This window comes from Solea solea, chromosome 21 (genome assembly GCF_958295425.1).
Source record: "Solea solea chromosome 21, fSolSol10.1, whole genome shotgun sequence".
Taxonomy (NCBI): domain Eukaryota; kingdom Metazoa; phylum Chordata; class Actinopteri; order Pleuronectiformes; family Soleidae; genus Solea; species Solea solea.
In genome coordinates, this window is record NC_081154.1 from 8,637,813 (window position 1) to 8,658,133 (window position 20,321).

At 40.9% G+C, this 20,321-nt stretch overlaps 1 protein-coding gene across 1 annotated transcript in view; it reads left to right on the forward strand.

The window, feature by feature from the left end:
• myo1d (myosin 1D) overlaps nucleotides 1–20,321 on the forward strand; it is a 75,370-nt gene that overhangs the window by 31,674 nt on the left and 23,375 nt on the right. Inside the window, exons 13-20 of the mRNA XM_058620743.1 lie at nucleotides 581–655; nucleotides 1,232–1,364; nucleotides 1,841–2,007; nucleotides 2,899–3,106; nucleotides 12,524–12,747; nucleotides 13,446–13,584; nucleotides 14,423–14,527; nucleotides 14,686–14,799. Of these exons, the coding sequence (XP_058476726.1) occupies nucleotides 581–655; nucleotides 1,232–1,364; nucleotides 1,841–2,007; nucleotides 2,899–3,106; nucleotides 12,524–12,747; nucleotides 13,446–13,584; nucleotides 14,423–14,527; nucleotides 14,686–14,799 (1,165 nt within the window). The remainder of the gene's footprint in view (nucleotides 1–580; nucleotides 656–1,231; nucleotides 1,365–1,840; nucleotides 2,008–2,898; nucleotides 3,107–12,523; nucleotides 12,748–13,445; nucleotides 13,585–14,422; nucleotides 14,528–14,685; nucleotides 14,800–20,321) is intronic.

Consider the following 20,321-nt stretch of genomic DNA (forward strand, 5'->3'; position numbering starts at 1 on the left):
TTAAAAAAAGGACCACAAACCAATCCCCAGTCCCTCAAGTACTTTTCACACGAAAATGAACAAATCACTCACTCTAAGCCCCTAAAATATACTCTGAGGGAAACACGTTGAGCCCATTTACGAGAGCTGAGTGTCTGCCACCCGCGGGGGAATGTAGGCCCAACTGGCAAACCTGATTGATCCCTGAGCCACTTAGACCAGGCAGGAGGCAGAGTGCACCTCATAGCAAAACAAACATGTTTCATCTGCTTACATGGTCACATGGTGACATGTCGCATTCTTGTCAGGGCTGTCCTATTTCTTAAGGCTCAATTTCAACTCTTACATGTTGTCATTCGATTCCAAAGGTCCTAGGATTAAAGGGGGAGGGGTGAGACTAGACCGTCAATATTAAATGGGTCAACTTGGATGAGGATGTTAGGACGAGGTCTTGATATGTCGCTCTATAATTACGGCTTCATTGGTTGAAGACACAACGTAGGACAGTTTGTTTAAATATAACAAAGGTGCTTCCAAACGTGTGTGTGTGTGTGTGTGTGTGTGTGTATGTAAAAAAGCACTTCCTGCCTTCTTTTCACAGGTACTCGGTGGTGGGTTTTATTGATAAGAACAAAGACACTCTGTTCCAGGATTTCAAGAGACTGCTCTATAACAGGTGAGACACACACACACACACGCACACACAGTTTCACCTCCACCTCCTGTATTATTTCCTGCGGCGCTTTGATTTCCTGACACTCCCCTAGAAAGACGAGCGCAGGACTTTGTAAAAACTAATCTCCTCTCAGCTTCTTCTCTTCCTCCTCCTCCTCCTCCTCCACTCTGCTGAATATGAATGTGAGGTCCAGTGATTCTTGACACGGGACAATTTGAGATAGCAGATCCAATCTTTTGTTAATATTTCCTGGTGTGTGTGTTGTATCCTCATACTACAAGAGAAAAATCTTGCAAAGCCGGAAACATTTAAATAAAATTGCCTGAGCTCTTGCTCTTGAAAAGGTTTGGAGTAGAAAACAAAGCTGTGACTGCAGCTTTTCATCAAAGTTGTTGGCAAGTCTTTTATCATTTGAGATATTTCATATAAAAAAAGAACGATAGATGGAATACATTTTTCTATAGAATAGTTATTTTTCACCTGAATCAATAGTTATTGAAATGTTATATTTTTACCTAAAATTAACTTTGCTACTACAAGCCTGAAAATTCATTTTTTTCTCTTTTGGCTGTCCAGTTCTAACCCAGTACTGAAGGGGATGTGGCCTGAGGGCAAACTCAGCATCACTGAGGTCACCAAACGTCCACTGACGGCCGCAACGCTCTTCAAAAACTCCATGATCTCACTGGTGGAGAACCTGGCCAGCAAGGTGAGGAGCCTTGACCGTTAGAAACAGTATCCACACTGAAATGTGGGTCAAATGTTGCCGCTACATACTGGGGTGAAGACTGCTGATATTCTGCATCTATTTTTGGAGTAGATTAATGACATTTTTCAAAAAGTCTATTATGTCTTGTATACTACACATGTGATTAAGGCTTGACGGTTTGGGTAAAATATCATAATTGTGATCCTGACACATTTCATTTTTGCGATTTCATTTACATTTTAATTCTTTAAGTCGAGCTTCAGTTCAATATTTACTGTTACAATTAATAATTTAGAAAACAGTGGAAAATGTGTGTTTCTGCTCCCTAGAAGGCAAATTGTCTGTAAAATGCGTCCATTTTCCTCCATTATCCTTGGTTGTGTGTTATCAGGCAAAGCAACCTAGTCTCACTAGTTGAGTGTAGATTATTTGTGTCGATCGTTGTGTCATCGTTGCCCTGTGTTGCCCCTCTGCAGGAGCCCTACTATGTTCGCTGCATCAAGCCCAACGATGTCAAGTCGCCTCTGCTGTTTGAGCACGAACGCTGCCGCCACCAGGTGGAATACCTCGGGCTGCTGGAGAATCTTAGAGTGCGCCGTGCCGGCTTTGCCTACAGGCAGACATACCCACGCTTCCTACAGAGGTACCCCGACATCGTCATCTTCCAAGCAACTTAAAACTAGTGAAGAAGAAAAAAAAGTTCCAGTCCAGTTTTATTTATTTAAAAACAACACCTTTGACCAAAGTGCTGTTCATTCACATTAAAATACACAGCAGGTGTTCAGCAGTGTAATTGTATAGAAGTCAAGTCAGGTCACTTTTATTTATCTAGGCCTCGGCGGATTTTACCGTCAGTACAGCCAGTGACACCCTCTGTCATCACACCCTCACATGGAGTGAGGTGATGCTTACATACATGCCTGGAAAAACCTAGAACGCTCTGAAACAGCATCAACCAAAGAGGAGACTCAGACACTTGTTGTAGCCCCGGTCTGATTCCCCCGGCTGTCACATTTCACCCACTGCCCTCCCAGAAACCATTGTGGTGGATGGAGGATTAGGTAATGACTCTTTTGCATAATGTATTCTCAAGTCTTCCACTTGTGTCACTTGAATCCCCCTCACTCATGTATTAGTACTTGGTTCTTGCATCACAGCGCTGACAGTCGCTCAGCCGTGAAATGATTTTGGGATGTTCGTCTAGAAAGGAAAGCTCAGACTCTCTGGATTTTGGAAGAGAGTATCAGAAGAGCCACGTTTGACCCCTGTCCTTAAAACCTGTATGACCCATAACATTTTTAACACTGTACTGTATTAAAATGGCATTCTTTTCATTCTTGGATATTATATAACGTGAAGTAACAAATGAGAAAATGAGAAGAAATTAAAACCTTTTCAAGTACGGAGGTGAGAGAGTCCGAAAATGAAATACGTTGTCAATGTCAGAAGTCGAAGATCTCATAAACGACCGCTTATTTTTGTGACGTTATTCACCGCTGCATTTTTCTCATACGAGCCCTTTTGCATCCTCCAGATACAAGATGATCTCAGAGTTTACGTGGCCCAATCATGACCTGCCGTCAGACAAAGACGCAGTAAAGAGGCTCTTGCAGGGATGCAAGTTTGACCACGACGCGGCCTACGGCAAGACTAAGGTCTTCCTCCGCACGCCGCGGACCCTCTTCAGCCTGGAGGATCAGAGAGAAGAAATGGTCCAAAGGATCGTCCTCTTTCTCCAGAAGGTGAGTCAGAGTCTACCTCAGAGCAGAAGTTGACACAGTTAAACAGTTTGACACTTGGAAGATTCCTAATGATTGAAATAAGTTATATAATATGAAGATTTACTTCATATATTCCTTTTTATTTATCTCATTCCTCTCCCTGGTTGTGCCTTGGACTGACTGACAGACTGAAAAGAGGAGTATTTAGTATTCACAAACATCCATCAGTGTTAATGCTACTGATTGCCAGTAATCACCTACTATAATCTGATTAGAGCCTTGGAACAACATTATGAGGGTGTTATGCTTTCAAGGTCTGAGTCATGTTTTCACTTGAGTTCACCAGTCCTTGTTTTGCATTTGAGTAAACTCAGTGACTGGAAACATTCTAGTTCTACTGACAGGTTTTCACAAAGTCTGAGGCATAGAGCGGGTATAATTTAGCATTATTACCTCAACCAAGGAGGTTATGTTTTCATCAGCGTGTGGGTTTATCTATAAGTGTTGTCCTGCTCTAAGCAACTTCCTGTCTACAGTTTTTGACGAATCGTTCTGAATTTTTTGTGATGGGTCGGGGATCATGCAAGTATGTTTTCCCAGTACATTTTGGAAAGAATCTACCCACTGATGACGTCATAAAGTCTCAGGGGTTCAATAAAAACAGGGTTTTCTGGGGTTCAATATGTAAACATTTCAGGTTTAAGCCTTGGCTGGCGGAGTTCTGCGCTCTCTCGAGTGCGCTTGTTTTCCATCCATTTTTGATGTTAATGCTTTGATACCTCTTTCCCAGTCTTGAATCCTCAATCACACAACTCTTGTAAAGTTATGAGATGAAATAAGTGGATCTTATATTTATAGTTTGAAACGTTGCTGTTTGGACAGTGGTAGAGCTGAAACGATTCATCGATTACTAAATGAATCGGCAACTATTTTGATAATCGAATAATCGGTTTGATGCTTTTTTCATGATTAAAACCAGATTTCCGATTGTTTAAGCTTCTTAAATGTGACTATTTTCTTCATTTCTTTGCTCTGGATAACAAGTCAATCATTTTGGTTTGTGGACAAAACAAGACATTTGAGAACATCATTTCCAGGTTTGACGAACACGATCAACATTTGTTAACATTTTCTTATATTCCGAACACCAATCGATTAATCAATTAATCGAGAAAATAATCGACAGATTAATCGATTATGAAAATAATCGTTAGTTGCAGCTCTAGACGGTGGCACTAATGATTAAAATGAAATAAAACGAGTTCAATGTGGAACATTCAGCTCAGTGTCTGCAGATTGTGGCTGACGCATTTGGAACAATATTGTTTTTTTTACTTTTTATGTCAATTAGTGCAGAAGGATAATGAGTCTTTCTCATTGTAAAGGTACTGTGATAATTGTTTGTAATTAATCACTCACAGTCTGAAAGCCTTTATCTCAGCTGGTAAAAATGTGATTGATTGCAAACTCAAAGAAAAATGTACTCCCTTTTGAGTCCTACCTGATATTTTCCAGCCTAAATAAATAGCTCCAGCCTTAATATAAAAATGTGATGACTATAACAATGTGATCGGTTTTGTTTTCAATCTTGAGCTTCTATGAATACTGATCACCATGTGTCTCAGTATTAAGTGTTTGGGATTATGCATCACAGGTTGGATGAAACCTTCACGTGAGAATAAGTTAGAATAAGAAGATGATCGCGTTACGTGTGTGTACATGTTACTGGTCATTGTGCAGAGTAGAACTTTATTGCTTTGACAGACGGAGACACTGGATGTAAATGAGGAGCTCGGCTCCAGGAGGCTATTAAATATTAAAACTGCAGATTCTGTCCACGCTGGACACATTTCCCCAACTGTTATTAGATTAGAATCATGTGGACGGATTCCTTCACACCATGTTGCTTCTGTGTCTTTCTCAAGGAGTAACTCCAAGCGTGCAAACATGAAAGGAGCTCCCTGCCAAATTGACTTCTGTTGCAGATTGATTGCTTGACCTCTGTATTGATCTAGACGACCCTTTACAGGTTCTTCCCACAGACATACGAGAGGGGGGCGTTTCTTCTACCTTTCCCTCAGGAGAATCCTATCTTGTATCTCCCAGGATAAGTAGGCTTTAATAATGTAGGGGAAGCCCAGGGGAATAGTAGCTTTTCCACCAAAACAAGCACAGCATGGCACTGCAGGCTCTTTTTTTGTCTCGCCCTCTGTCAATGTGAAGGCCAAGCATTTGCAGTGTGTGCTCGCCCACAGAGACACGCATGCTCGCTCAAGCTACACGCACTGACACACAGAATCAAATCGTGATGCGACACCAGAATTGACTCCTGTGTCTTTCATGCTGTTGCTCAAACAAACATCCCAGCCCAAGTCTGACCTGCTGTGCAAACCAATCCCCTTATCAGCACCTGGCACACCACACAGCCTTATGCCAGTCAGGACTGCGGTGCCAGGACTGTCGGCTTACAAGAGGGGCTCAGTCTCACTTCCTGTGCCTCGTGGGGTTTATTGTAGTCGCTCTTTATTTGCCTTTATTTATATTTTTTTTGGCATCTTTTATCGTCATTTTGTCATCTTGATTTTTTGGCAGTGGAATTCCAGCATCACTGTTTTGACACATATGTTGTCTTCATCAAATAATCGCAGTGTCTTCAGATTTAGACGTTGCACTTGGTTGTTTTGCAGTTTTACAGTGTGACTCATCCATGAATGAAAAAAATCTGCACGCTTCCCAAACACAGGTTGATCACAGTGCCACAGCCCAATCAATCTGCACAAGCGCTATGTTTTTCTTACTTTACCCTTTGAATTACCGCAACCTCTTCTCCATTAAAGAGGGGAGGAGTGAGGGGAAAGTCACTGGGGGCATTTAATCCAGCCGTTCTCTGTGTTCCTCAATCTCGTGCTTCATCCACTCACTCTCCACCCAGCCTCAGATTTATTACCCAGTTAGACCTGGATGCATGACCGATCACTGCTCTACCTCCTCCTGCTTTGTGCAACAGTGCGTCAACAGCAACGCTTGAATCTCTGTGTACGACTGAGCAGTTCAGGCATTTTAAGAAATGGTCACTTGAAGAATGGCCAAAAAAAAGCATTCAATCCAATGTAAAAAAAAAGAAAAAAAAGAGAGGTTATAAAATATACACAAGCCACCCTCCCCCACCTTCCATCTTTGTTAAAATGAATATTTCATAAATTCAAGCTCAGTCATCCACATCACACTAACTGCCACTGCTCGTCTGAGTAGCAACAATGGGGGGAAAAAGAGGACGCCCCCCCCTCCCTCCTTTCCCCTCCCCTCCTGTGTATTCTGAGCTGCTGACTTAATTGCTTTCCAAAGCTTTACATAGGTTTGTCAGATGTGGCGTGCGTTATGTCTCTGGTAGAAAGCTTTTTGCATTGTGACCACTGGGGGCTTGTCTGGGCATGAGCTGAATGAATGTGTCCGTGTAGGAGGAAGAGCTGTGGGGAGAAGTCATATCTTGAGGCAATGCATAGGTTTGTTTTGGGAGAAGCTGAGTGATGTGAAATGACTGAAATAGAGGCGACATAAACTGTCCAGAACTGATCCGTCTCCTCAGACCTCAGCAGGAACATGATCTCTCATCTTTTTATTCCCTCTGAACCTGCTAAGTGCTTCACTTGTCATCACCTCGACAGAAACTTGGATTGGTTAATGTCTGTAGTTGATCAAAGGACTTTGCTTTGATTTCCTTTCCTGTTTCTGCTTGAGGTTTCTAAAGGGTTTGGATTTCTTTAGCTTTTCTAGTCTTGATGAGTCCAGACAGTTATGGCCATTCATCCATTCACCCATCAGCATGTAGACTAGCTGAGCGAGGAATCGAACCCCCCACAACCTTAAACCCTTTAACACTGACTTTTTTTTTGCTTATTTTAACCATGAAAGGACCAAAAAATGTCCTGTAACTCAGTGATTTTGGCCATTTTCTCCAGAATAACTTCCAATATCTAGCAGTTATTTACGATTTACTGTTAAAATTCTGTCTTAACAATTTAAAATGAAGAAAAACAAACAGGTTTAGTTAGAAAAACACTGCAGTTGTACATAACAGATTTTGCATGCTTAATTTGAAATTTGAACAGCATAAAACATATTTACAAACACATTGTGTTGGCTTTGACGTGCAACTTCTCAGCTTTCAGAAAGCGTTGGGATTTTTCTGAAAGCACAAAACGTTGTCTGACTACAGTAATGCAAATTGTGCTTGTGCAAACGTGTCGTCAGTGATGCACTCGGTTTTAAAAGGGTTAAGTTGAAAGACGACTTGCTCTACCACTGAGCTGCTGTCTACCTGTTTATTAACGCTGATGGGTTTCTTTCTATTGTAAGTTCTTGTCCATACTAAATACATTTTTTTTATGATGTGTTGAAAAAAAACACCATGGATGATTACATTTTTTTGAAGTCTTGGCATTTTTTTTATTTCATCTGCCCTAAACCACAGTATGCAACTGACCTTCAGTTTTTCAAGGCTGACTTTGTTTTTTTTTTTTATCTTTCACGCTGCAATCCAGAAATAACTCGTTGAAACTCGCCCCCTTTTAGGAAGTATATAAAACTCCAAAACACTGTAACCATGGGGGCTGTCTCCATGGCAACTTCCATTTGGAGTGCACTCATGGTCAACACAGTTTTTTCTTTTTCAGATTTTGCTCATCCACGTCACTATTCAAATCCTCACTATACAATCATTGCAACATTGGTTTTAAATTATTCTATCCTTCCTAAAGAAAGAAAAGCTTTTATATTGGCTTCACCCTGAGGATGCCTGCATTGCATTTTGGTTGAAAACTTGAAATCTAAGTAGAATTTTATTTGATTTAAAAGTGAAGTCAACACGACACAACCTTCATAGTAATTAAGTAAAAGGGGATACATATTGATATGCATTTGAGCAAAAACATAAAATGTTGACCTGAATTAAAGGTGAATTGGTATTAATTAAGCTCCCTGTCTGGGTGAGTGAGAAAGTTAAAGCATTTGTGACCTTTGACCCATTTTGACTGGTACATTATGTGTTTACATATTTTATTTTGTCAGCATGTTAATTTATAAAGGTTTGCCTTTAATTAAAAACAAATAATGTTAGCTTGCATGACACAAGAAAGAACCCCAACCTTGTTAAAAAAGTAACTTTTCTACTTTAACTTGAGTACATTTTTAGACCAGTACTTGTATTTGTTCTTAGTAAAATGTTATCAAAGTACGGGTACTTGTACTCGAGTAGAATACTCGAGTAATATTTCCACCTCTGGTTGCACAAAAGGTCAAACTAGCAGTGCAGATATTTTTTTTTTGTTTGTTTTTTTTAACTTTAATGGTTTTAGTGGATAAATAGTGATTCACTTTGTCAATAAGCTGATTTTATTGTGCGTGATCCTTCAAACATGCCTGACTAATGCAAGTCATTTTAAGCTTATACTGCTGACCAGTGGCGATATTCTTCTAATCTATTTCCTCCTGTCCCATTCAATTGATGGATGGACCGTCCAGAGCCATTCAATCTCTTCTTCAATACTGTCCCTTTCAGTAGGACTGTGTTGGGGAGGATCCACCTGAACACAGTTCTTTCACGTCATTAGAGTATATTAACTCCAAGCTCAACATTGAATATGATACAGCCCTGGGATTCAAGATAAGAGGGATTCCGCCTCTGTGTAGATTATAGTGAGTATGCACTGCTCACCCAAGCTTTTTATTGACTGACGATAACGACTGCTGGCTTGAGCCGCGGCCCAACGTCTTCCCTTGATGCGTTGCGGTGGGAGCACTTTGCAGGTTCACTTAATTGTGTCACACACTCTTGATCCCGCCTCCCCTCCCTCGCCCACCGCGTGTATCGAGCATGTCACTGGGAAGCCCGCTCAATATCCCCCAGAGGACGTGGAAACTCGGGTGTTCCACAGTGGATCGCAGTGGAGCGTGTCAATGGTGCACACCGGTCTATCTGTCTTTCCGTGTCAGAGTTTGGACATGTCTTCTTTTATTCTTTCACAGTGAGGTGAAGGGTTGTTTATAAAGACAGCCAGGGCTGCATCACAGTTAATGTCCTTTGGTTAAAGCTACAGTCCTCAGTGCTGTACGATTAAAAGACTTCCAGTTGTAAGTCATGGGTCTTGTCTGTGTTCTCAGCTGAAACCTCCCACCTCTCACCGTGTGATTTGTGAATGCTCTTACCCAGTATGCATTTCAATTCTTCAACACCCCGCCCCCTCCCCTCCCCTGAAACAAAACCACAACATGTTTGGCTTTGTTGCGGTGGCGGAAGCCTCAATCTGGCTTTGATGATCTCGTAAATCCTGCGCCTGGTGCGAGGTGAGGGCAGCCTCCATGATGGCAGAGACTCTAAAGGGATGATCAGAGGGCTTTATTGGCCAGAGGGGGGCGGGAGGGGGGCAGACTGTCAGGGGCCTTGTTATTGGTCTGATTTATCCACAGTTCCCTCGAGTGCCATCTTCATCAGCTTGCTACCATCGTCGCGGCCAGCCCACTCTGCTGTTTGAGGGGTGGAAAGTGTGTTTATGCCCCCATTGTCCCGTCATAATTCTAACCCCTCGCCACTTTCCACCTGTCTCACACCTTAATGAGGCTCCACAGACATCGGAGACAGTTTAAGTCTGTTGTTATCTCACTCACTGTGGCTTTATGGTCTTTTCTTCTCGCCTCCAACCCGAGTCATTTACAATGTAATTAGTGATTTATTGCTCAAATTAACACAGTTGTTGCTCTGGCAAAAAGGACTGTGCATCATGTGGACACCGGGCAGGCAACATTTTCACTGAGATACCAGTGAAAATCAGATTTAGCCACTTTTTGTTTTGCGACTTTGTGGATATTCTGTAACTTTGTTTGACATGCTGAGATTTTTCTACATTTATGTTTCTAAACACCATCAACGCTGAGTTTATTAGATTACGGAAGCCCGTTTTCTAATACATGACACTATTGCCACATCAATAATGGAGAAACAAACATAATATAATATCATTTACAGTAGAAAAAAAACCATAGAATACAAATATGTGCCCTAGAAAAAAACTGTAAAAAAAAAAAAGAGGGAGGCCCATAAAAATTATACTAGATTTAACTGTGTATTTTTGGAAATTCAATTTGAAATCACAATAATACGATGCGATTTTACAAAATAATAATTGTTTGCATGTTTGAATGCAAGCTTCGTTTCACTCGCAGTCTAGTATACACCGTATGGCCACTTTGCCTGTTCATGTTTTGAGATGATGATTTACCATAATGTGCCGAATATGGCTCGCCTCTTACACACAGACGACTACATCAGCTGCCTTCGAGCCAGAAGGTGGAAATTATTCATTTTCTCCAACTGCCGTCACCATGAGCATGTGGGCGAGTGATCTCAGGGGTCAAGTAGTGATGAATATGTACAGTAGCTGTTCTTGAACGATGTACTGAAGCTATGAGCCAGTTCTGCCATGTCGGCCTAAAAGCTATGAGGAATTTTGTACACAGAAAGCAGGTCAGTAATTTAAAACTGGGAGTCCAACAAGGCCCATTTCAGCCTACTGGACAAACCACATGATTACACTAACACGGAAGCTTTAAAGATCATAAAATAAAAACCCTACTTTTCTGAGACTGGCCTGGTGAATAGATTGCTGCCTGACCTTCTTTCATTGTTCTCAGTTATTATAACAGTTATTATGACTCTCACAGCAGAGACGGCTCCATGCTGAATTCCTTTTGTCCCAAAATGACGTTGCACATTATAAAATAATGCCAAAGTACAACATCAACACATATTCCAGACTGAATATGTTGCAGCTAATGCTGTTAAAAGGTTATCACTTTTCGATGGACATGAAACGAGGATTAACCTTCCAGTCGGACATGACTTATCTTCTTTTTCGGGCCATTTATTACAGCACCAGTCCCATCAGGTGAGAACAACCTCCTCCACAGTTTAAATATGCAAATAGGAAATCCTTTTTCTTGGCCCGCTGGCCTCCCCCACACTTAAATATTCATGATCTCCATGAGCACTGTGCGTTATTGCAGTGAGATGAAATCCTGGAGGTGGCCTGTGAAGCAGAGTGTGTGTGTAGCTGTACTATTGCTGATTGCATAGTGTTATTGAGGTACAATGTAGTCATTTAAATATGTAAATAATTGAGAGGGCGTGTGTGTGTGTGTGTGTGTGTGTGTTGGAGAGAGAGAATACAGTGAAAGGTGGAGCATATGGAGGTGATTTTTAGTGAGAGTGGATCAAGAATTATGGTTCCCTTGGGTTCTACTTACATCTATTATTCATGTTTTAGAGGGTCTAATAGCCATTCAACCTGTGCTTGGTTACAGACATGAGGGTCCTTATTTCACTCCATATTTTTGCCTGATTCCATTCATTTCCACCGGAAATTAATATCTAACCGTGTCTAGTGAATTCTAATAATATACAGCGATGATATAATTTGTACAACTGTGAGTTGTAAAACACGGCTATGCGACATGAAAATATGGCGCCCATTTATAGTCGAGCCACTGCAGTGCAGTTGTGCTGTATTTACAGATGATTTAGATGTTAAGGCACAAGGTGGAGCCTCTTCATGGTCAGCTTTTTTTTACCACCAGTGCGTAAAGCCTAAAATAGCCTGGGGGGGAAGTGATGACAATTCTACTAAATAAATCACATCTAGAGGCAACAGTTCTAAATGTCCCATAATCCTTTCTGCATTAGTGCAGCTCGTCCTCAGCTTATAGTTGTCAGTTGTTAAATAGCTTATGAGTCCTCTTCTGAGCAAAGAGTGAGAACCACTCGTTTTTCTGAGATTGCAGTAGAAATGAATGAGACGATAGCAAATTCTTTTGAAATGTATACAAAGATCATCTCATTATATTACACTGCTCTGCTAAAATACCAGAGCGACTCAACTCAAATGTATTTATAGAGCACATTTAAAAGAAACAACGGAGGTTGACCCAAAGGGCTGTACAGAATGAGGTCAAATAACAAAATAAAATCAGTGTAAATAGAAAGCATAAAATCATAAACCATTTAAAAACGATACAGAGCATAGTAAAAATGCATAAGAAGCAAAACAAACAAACAAAAACAATGGAAGTCCAACTCAACCTGTGTTAAACGCCATGGAGTAATAGTAGGTTTTCAAAGACGATTTAAAATCTCAGTGGTAAACTAATAAAAAAAAACTGCTGTCACGTAGCAGACGCACTCACTGAATATAACACTGTTTGCCTGAAACAACAGATTTCACTGCATCTTTTTTTTATTCAAATTCATTGGATGCATACACAACATTACCACTACTAAGACTTTTACAAAAGAAAATAAAAATGAGAAAGACACATCACTTACAAAGAAAGAAATGGTGGTGAAATGATAATCATTGAATGCAAAACTGTATCGTCTGTCGTCTGCAGGTGTGGAGGGGCACCATCGCCAGAATGCGTTACCGGCGGATGCGAGCGGCGCTCGTCATCCTTCAGGCGTACCGCCGCTACAAGGTGAAGTCCTACATCCGCGAGGTCAACCGTCGCTTCAAGAACGTCCGCTCCATGAAGGACTACGGCAGACACGTGAAGTGGCCGACGCCCCCCAAAGTCCTGCGCAAGTTTGAGGAGGCGCTCAAGAACATCTACAACAGGTACTCAGACGGGGTCGAGAGCAAATTTCCGAGCATAAAAATGCCGGTAAATGAATAAGTAAACGGATAAGTGATAAGTTCTTAGTGTAGCGCAAACTTTGCTTTAATACACATGGATTCTAAATAGTTGATATATGAAATGAGACCACATGTAAATGTTGAATAGTTTACTGTGTGTTCAACCAAGACGGGGATGTATCTCTTACAGCCAAAATGTTTTTAAATTTGCCTTTTGTTGGAGAAAACTTGCTTGTCCATAATTGGGTCAGACTCCAGCAGCAGGAAACAAACACATCGGGCCTCATGTGGTACTTTACATCCAGATCACTCCATTTGAAGAATCTTACACACATTTCCTTTTGCCTCGGGCTCACACTGGTCATTGATTTTCTTCCTCCATCAAAGACTTATCACGGCCTTTCATCACAACGTGTGTTTGTTTGGTTTTTTCCCATTTGAAGCTGAACACAGTTGGGAAAATAGCCGTCCTAGAAAATGATGTTGGCTGTCAGGGTCTATGAGTAAAAGGCCAATAAATACACCACACCTGGCATCTGCTGTAGTCCTGCTCTGTCACTCCACTGGCCCAACCATCAAGGAACTGTACATTACTCTCAGTAGAGAAAATAGTTGTGTGTTTTTTTCCTCCTCCATACTCTTGATTTTCTCTTTGTGTGTTTTGATGTGTTTACCTCCAGGTGGTGGGCATGGACACTGATCAAAGGCCTTTCTCCAGAGGAGACTCTGCAGGTGAGGGCCAAGGTAGCCAGTCTGGAGGCCCTGAAGGGCCACAGGACGGACTTAGGCCTTCAAAGAGCCTGGGAAGGAAACTATCTGGTAAGTAGGAGAGAATCCGTGAATCTATGTATCAGCTGGTGTTTGTGTCTCTAAAATTAAATTCAGAAAATGCCTGTAAAAAAATATGATATCAATATTTCTTTCTGAGTTCTTGATTCATAACAAGAATCTTACTCAATCATTATGTGTACATTTCAAATAATACACATCCAACTAATAATTAATCCTACACATACACATTGTCATACTACGTCTTACATGTTTATGTTGATACCTTACCATACCATAAGATGTTATTGATGTTCACAACATCTATTTATTTAAATAATCAGTCTGTATTTAAATAACTAAAAACTGGATTTAGATTATCTTTAACATTTCCAACAATTATTTAACGATTTTATTTTGTGTCCTGTTATGATGTGCTGTCCTCCATGACACAAATGTGGCAAGAGGCCAGTGAATATAACTAAACATGAATATTGTATTATTGATACTTCTTCATTTAGGGGTCGCCACAGCGGTTCATCTGCATAATAGACATTGTTCTTGTTCAAAAATAAAAACTTGAGACACGAGAAACAAAGTAGACAAGTGAACGTCCAGTAGTGGACCCTGAAAAGTGATTATTCTGGGCTGTAATAAGGAATTGGACAGACAACCTAAAGAGAGTACTGGCATCTTGTCCATTTCAAGCACTGTCCTGAGAGAACAGATTTTTGATGACCTTTAAGTGAGAAGGACTGTAAATAAGGTGTATTGGGTTGATATGAGCCGGAATAAGGAACTGTTAACTAACTACTTTCTATGCTGAAGTGTTTTTAATGGGTTCTCTGCGTGTGTGTATGTATGTGTTTTATTTAACAACGTCTTACAGAAGCGAGACAGCCCCGACACAGCAGCGTCATTCACACTCGTCTCCAGCGAGCTGCAGCGGAAAGACAAATTCATGAGAGTCCTGTTCTCCTGCAATGTGCGCAAGGTGAATTTAACCAACACTGACCACACACACACACACACACACACACACACACACACAGTCCCAAAACGTAGATAACAGATACACCCAACTGTTGGTGTGTTTGTGAGGGCTTAACTGTGTCCTGTGGGGTGACTAATGAGGAGCATTGTGTTTCCCAGATCAACCGTTTCCACAAGGCAGAGGACAGAGTGGTGCTCATCACTGACCGCCACCTGTACAAGATGGACGCCCTGAAGCAGTACAAGCCCATGAAGAGCATCCCCCTCTACAACGTATGACACTTTCTGTTATTCTTTATTAGAAAAAAAAAAAAACACCACAGGGTATCATGTTTGATGACATATACTGCACTTGTTAAAGCATTTTAGAGCAGATATTGCCAATATCCTTTGCTGTGAATCCAGCCAAGGGGGGCGGGGCACATCCATTGTACTCCTAGTGCCGGTGCCAAGCCTGAATCAATGGGTGGGTTGCATCAGGAAGGACATCCTTGTATAAAAAAAAATCTGTGGTGACCCCCTGAAAAAAAAACAGAGACAAGCTGAAAGAAGATGTTTCATAATGTAGAGTATACTGGCTGAATATAAGTGATTATAGATGCAAATTCAAAAAGCACTGCTTCATGTTTTTGTGAACCAGTGTGCATTACATTGAGAATGGCTCACGCAGAATTGCTTTGTTATTTGTATTAAATTGCAGACTTTACATAGCATTAAAATTAAAATCTAACGGCGCGCAAGTCTTATGAGTTTCATATGTATATATGAAGAGGAAATATGAATATGTGACAAATTAAAAGCTCTCGTTTGCCTCGCTTAGAGATTGTAAGAATTCAGGAGAGGCAGTTTACTCACAATCTAACACAGTTTCAGGTCTTTGGCAATGTGAAAACAAATTACATTCGCACTCAAAAGTTATGTTTATTTTTACGACTTGTGTCTGGTTGTTTGATTTTTCTTTATGGAGAACATCTTCAGGCTGTAAAGGATTATGACCAACGTGTCATTTACGCGTCTGTAGCCACAAACTCAAAGATGTGCAACTTGATGGTTATAAAATGAAGATGAAACTTTCTTTATGGTCATTTAACCAGAAAACACAGATTCACAGGTTTAATCAAAGAGAGTAGTGAAAATGTCATTTTTTCTCTTTACAACTCGTACAGTTTTATGACATTTTATCATGGATTGGTAATATTGTAAACTCATTCATCGTGATTGAAAACAAGTATTAGCTGAAGCTCTATCTCTATTTGAGATTAGTGCTCTGATGCACCGGCAGAAGCTGAGGTGACACATGACAGCGTTACCTCTGATTTCCCACCAGTCCTAGTTTATATTTGGCAACATTTCAATTATGCAAAACTTTCTCTCACCTCAATAATTGGCTTGTTTGGATTCTTATTCATGCTCTGATAGGTCGCCCGCACATGAGGCTGTTCCCATGGCAAATGTATCCTGTGTGTGTTGACTTTATTCAACAACAACAAGTGCTGCTGCAAAAAAAAATGTTGCATTTCCCCCAGTCATCTCACACACTCTGCTTTTTCCTTTTAATGTAATGACCTAGTTAGAAAACAAATACACTTTTAATTTCCAGTCTTTATTCTAAGCTACCTGCACTGATTCTCAGCCTAGTCATGTAATATTCCGCTGATCTTATGCTTCTTTTTTGTTTTCTCATGGCTAAAATCCTCTGGGAGGCACAAACTCAACAGCTATTGATCAGCTAAATCGAGCAAATGGATTTTGTCGTACTTAATGAAAAGAAAAAGATGTCACTGATAGAGAGGAGAAACCGAGAGCAGCAAAGCTGTAAATAAAACATGTGCATGATACAGAATTGAATAAGACACTAGTCAAATATGGACAAAGGTGTTGCAGGTGGAATTAAAAATATTTCTAATGTGAACCTGGTCCTGGTCCTAAGATAAGATAAGAAGATAAGATTTTGTGTTTTTTTTCTCTCTGTAAATGTGTTTAATCAACATCTGTGCCGCTATTTGACAATTTAAAAAAAACACATTATTCCCAAATTCCCTTTACAGATGTATATCAAACCCGTTATCTAAACAAAAACTGTCTACACCTCAGCAGCCGTTTGAAGAGAAGATAACCAGCCACTGCAGTATACCATGTCCTCATGCTGAAGGTTTAAAAAAAAAAAATCATATCACTAGAGCATATGCATGCTAATTTATGCAAGGTCTTTCGCACAAGCTGCAATATTGGAAAACATGAAAAAGAAAGTGATATTCCTCATTAATGCTGTATTGTTGCTAATACAGCTCAGTGCACCACTGACCTTGGAGGTGAGAAAGAAATAAGACAGGAAGAGAAGGTGAGAGCACATTAATCTCTGAGGCGCCCCCCCCCCCCCCCCCCCCCCGTCATCTGGTGAAATGAGTGAGATATGAAGCTGCTCTGCAGTGACAGCCATGACAAGACATCCCAGTGTTCAATCTGACAAAGTGACAAGAGGGAATTAGAGAGCCTGGAGACGGACACGCAAAGCTTGTATTGCTGCATCTGGAAGTAGAATGTGGAGATGGGAGTTTAGACAGATGGTGGCAGAGAGAGAGAAAGAAAACGAGAGCAGAAGTTAAGGGGTTTTGTAGTTTAATGGTCATTCAGGGTGTCACACAAACTCTTGACTTGATTCATGAGGCTCCTTCTCACACCCAAGCCACACGGGGAGCCATCAGAGCGAGAGAGCAAGAGCACTATAATATACACATAACTTATTAAAAATTTTAACAGAATTAAATATTCTACTTTTTGTTTTTTCCAAAGCCAAAAACAAACTGTAAATCTAGCGACAAGTGTTGTTTATGTATCAACAGCCTTAAATAATTAAATTCCCTTTGAGCCAAAGAGCTTCATTAAAGGTCCAAAAACAAAACGAAAACACATCAGTGAGTCACACTCGTGCACTGACATGTTCCCGTGTTACTATGAATACTCACACACACACACACATGCTATTTTATGATGACTCAGTCCCACATCCACAGTCATGCTGTTGTTAAGAAGCACAACAAAGTCAAATGTTTAGGGACTGAATGATTTTGGTTTGAGGAGGATTTGCACAGTAGATTCACAGTCGCCAGCCGTGAGCCCAAGACTGAAACACTGATACACTTGTGACTTTTTTATAAAGAATCCCATATCTTTGTTCCCCTTAAAAAAACAGACTTCATCTCTTTTTTCCTTCCTTTGTGCTCCTGTTGTCTCATGATGAAGCTGTTTCCTTTTCTACAAACACCCTTACACTTGTGAGTTTGCCTCAGCTAAAAATTGTATTTGTGTAAAAAAGTAAATTATTAATTGGTCATAATTTGTGGCGGATCATTGCTACTGCTCCGTTGAATCCATAATATTAGGCTTATTTAAACGGCATTGGACAGTAGATTGGTCAAGATAAAAGTCAGGAGGAGTAGCAGAAAGAAAACAGGGTGAGGAGGAGGAGGAGGAGGAGGATGAGCCAGCGATGGGGATTTAGACTGAGAGTCACAGCAGCGTGACATGGAGCTATATTGATCAGAAAAGGTCAAACAGAGGGGAGAGCAGTTAGCTGGTTGTTGATTAGCACCGATGGGCTAACACCGCAGAATGCTCTTGGCTGTCCTACACCGTGTACTTAGTGCCGCTCCTGCAGGGCAGCAGAAGAGAATGGCCCCGCTGATAGATGGAGAGTGCTTTAGTGAGGAGCCAACAGCCGTCTGCCAAAGGATTTATGCGCCATTTAATGCCTGCGCCGCAAAAGTGAGATCATTGCGCCACATTTCTCCCAGAATAAAGCAAACACTGTTCAATAAATATCTGATCTGAAGTGAGTCATCTCACAGCTTTTCACCGTCTCTGTTCACCTTTCAGTTTCCATCTTTTTCACTCTATTTCTGACTCCCCCCCCCCCCCCCCCATACACACACCTCTCCCTATCTTACTGTTGTCTTTCCCCATCTTTCCCTCTCTGCTGCCGCTTCTCTCTTCCCGTCGTTGTCATGCCAACTTCCCAGGAGACAGCGTTGTCATGGATACCGAGCAGCAGGGCAGATCAGCTGATGTCTGGTGTCGTTCAGGCATGTGCACAAATCGGTCTCCTCTTCTCCTTCCATTTTTTTTCTTCTGGCAAAGCTTATTTGTGATCCCTGCGGCTTTTGTTCGCTGTGCATTTTTTTCTCGCCTTGTTTGTTTGTTTGTTTGTTTTTCTACATATTGATCCCTCCAAACACCACCAAGCTCCAGTGTGTCCATATAGACGTTATAGTGAACACTTATGTTTTATGAACAAAAAAGTGGCTGCTTTCTGGAATAATTTCTCAAATAATTCAAATCTATTAATACATGAGATCTAAATGAGGATTTGACTAAATTGTTTTTGCTAAACTGATCATTTAAGATGACTATTTTTTAAATGTCCGCTGCAGTGCACTCACAGCCTCACAACATGAAGGGCTGCACAGCTAAGCTGATTATATTAGAGTCATTTGATCACTGAGCCTCCAGTGTGTGCTCGTGCTGCTTTCCTCACCCCTCATATCATTACAGGACTGTTGGGATGTGTTATATAACCAATAAGACGCTCCCATAAGAATAAACCGGGAGTTTAAATTATGTCCTCATGACAACCAGTGAATTCAGACCAGAGAGCGCGTGACAGAAACCACCGTGGTCCAAGTTGTCTCTCACTAATACTGTAGTGCCGAAAAGATGCAGAATAATACACAATAGTCAATACTTGATCAAATTTCTCATCAACAGTCTAGGATAAAGTAGAAAATCATAAATATAAGAAGCAGGAATAAGGGAACAGGATCAGCAACGACCAATATCACTGTAATAAATCAGGAATTCATTGCACAACACACCTCACATTTGATATTTAGTTGCATGCAGTCTGGGGCCTTGAATTAGCACAAATGAACTCACAAATCATTGCACAATTTAGCCCTCCCTCTTTATCATTCTCATCGCAGTAATGAAATGTTTGAAGATCCTCAGGTTTTTTGTTGTTATTTTGTTCACATTTGCCACAGATTGCAGTGACAAACGAGTGAGCAGATGGCCGGGTAGATAAATGCCTCTAATGGATTTCATACTTGGGGTAAAACTGATTGAGCGACTTAAGACAAAAGCAAACGCAACAAGGAAACAAATCAAAACGTGTCATTAGCCGATTCATTAGAACACAGTCTCTCGTTCCAATCAGTTAAGCCTTTAATAAAAATGTAAATGTAACTGGTTTTGCGCAATTAACTGCGCTTGGATTGCGAGACAGAGAGGTATTGCTCAAGGCTCTTATTCATGGTGATGATTATTTGTAGTGTTTGTTTCTGAAGTCACGGGCGTCACGCTGGAGCTAAGTAAACTAGCTAGATGTGTAGCCGCCGGTGACAGACTGTCCCCGTTCATCTCCACCAACAGAGTCTCAGCGTCGCAGTGTTGGTGAGTGGATATTAATGCATGTGGCTGACTGCCCCATGGCTGTTTCCTTCACACTCAAACGCCTGAGCTCAGATCACAGAGACATATCGCAACACAAGGGGGGAATGTAGAGACATTATAGGATAGTATAAGACAGAATACTATGTGAGAATATTGGTTTGTTCCTGTTTTCTCTGTTTTGAAGCCGCTCTGCTTTCAATTGATATATCGGAAGTGCTTGGGCCGATACCCAGTATCGATATTCCAGTGGTTGTTGCTGGTCTTTCAAACAGTGGAAGCTCTTTTCAGGCCCAGTTATTGATAAATTCTGCAAGTGAGCAACCACAACAAGGAAACGCGATTATTAT